This window comes from Sinocyclocheilus anshuiensis, unplaced genomic scaffold (assembly GCF_001515605.1).
Source record: "Sinocyclocheilus anshuiensis isolate Anshui unplaced genomic scaffold, SAMN03320099.WGS_v1.1 scaffold697, whole genome shotgun sequence".
NCBI classification, from domain to species: domain Eukaryota; kingdom Metazoa; phylum Chordata; class Actinopteri; order Cypriniformes; family Cyprinidae; genus Sinocyclocheilus; species Sinocyclocheilus anshuiensis.
The window spans coordinates 1,049,238-1,050,358 of NW_015538036.1; the positions used below are offsets into that span (position 1 = coordinate 1,049,238).

The following is a 1,121-nucleotide window of genomic DNA, read 5'->3' on the forward strand; positions in this document are numbered from 1 at the left end:
TTATGCTTTTTAACTTTGAATACAATTTGAATATTGATATTATTTAAGTGCAAAATTCGAATTTAGTTTTTCAGCCATTTTGACAGCCCTACTGGGATGCATTATAATTGTTGATGGTAACACTTGTAATCTTATATGAAGTGTTTTTATTGAACTGCAGCAATACTGTAATTCATGCTATCAATTCCAAAAAAAGCAACTGTGATTAGTAAAATACAAAATGTTAATAACAAGAAATCGAGATAGATATTACTGTGTAATAAACAAGATGAGTAGACATAGAAAAAAAACTAGTAAGAAGTGAATAGTTGATACAGATTAACCACACTGTGAAATTAGTTACTAGCAACAAAGTAACATTTACTTGTCACTGGTGGGACAGTGACTAGCAGAAAAGGCTTACATTGAAATACATGAGTGGTGACTAACTGAACAGATTCTAATCAGTACTAGTATATGAATGAATGAGAATTATTAGAGTGAATACATGTTAGGCCGGCTTGCCATATGTTTCCAACATCAAGCGTTGAGGATGGGCGGTGGTTAATGTGTGACTGTGTGTTTTTACAAGTCGTTTTTGATGCAGTGTTTAGTGTAAGAATGCAACAGTAATTGAGAATCCGCAGACAAATGTTGCATGACTGTCGCGTGGTGAAACAAAGTGCAATTTCGCCACCCTACCTTCCGACGGTTCCAGAATTGACCCACATGCCAGTCCTCGAGTGATTCCCCCCTGGCACCCGTTAAACCGGGTGCAGGAGATCAAATAAACCCGTTAAATGACTGAGACGTCTCTGGAAAACTCGCGACTGTTTTGTGTTCAACTCGCTGGCGTGTCACGGCTGACACAAAGGCAGCATCTTCACACTCGCCTTCCCTGCAGAGCTAAAAGAGATCCCTTGAAACAAGTTTGCAGAATGCAGTGAAGAACCTCAACCGTTAAGTGTGCTACATCTATCCCTCGCTCGCTCAACGATACCTCTTTTTCCTGAAATTACTGACATTTATAGGTAAGCTCTCATTTTGGGGCGTCTGCTATAAAAGTATAAGTGCAGCATATAATGTGTAATAGTGCTGGGCGGTATACCGGTTCATACCGAATACCGGTGTTTATTTTTGTT

The 1,121-nt window shown here is 39.0% G+C and overlaps 1 protein-coding gene across 4 annotated transcripts in view; it reads right to left on the reverse strand.

Annotated features, from left to right (window-relative positions):
• Nucleotides 1-1,121, reverse strand: part of LOC107680668 (rho-related BTB domain-containing protein 2-like) — a 48,708-nt gene that overhangs the window by 32,030 nt on the left and 15,557 nt on the right. Inside the window, exon 1 of one of the 4 annotated variants that reach the window (XM_016476676.1) lies at nt 682-996. The exons of the other annotated variants lie outside the window; for them this stretch is intronic. Within the exon in view, the coding sequence (XP_016332162.1) occupies nt 682-710 (29 nt within the window). The 5' untranslated portion in view covers nt 711-996. Of the gene's footprint in view, nt 1-681; nt 997-1,121 lie in introns of those variants that run through there. 4 annotated transcript variants of the gene reach the window in all.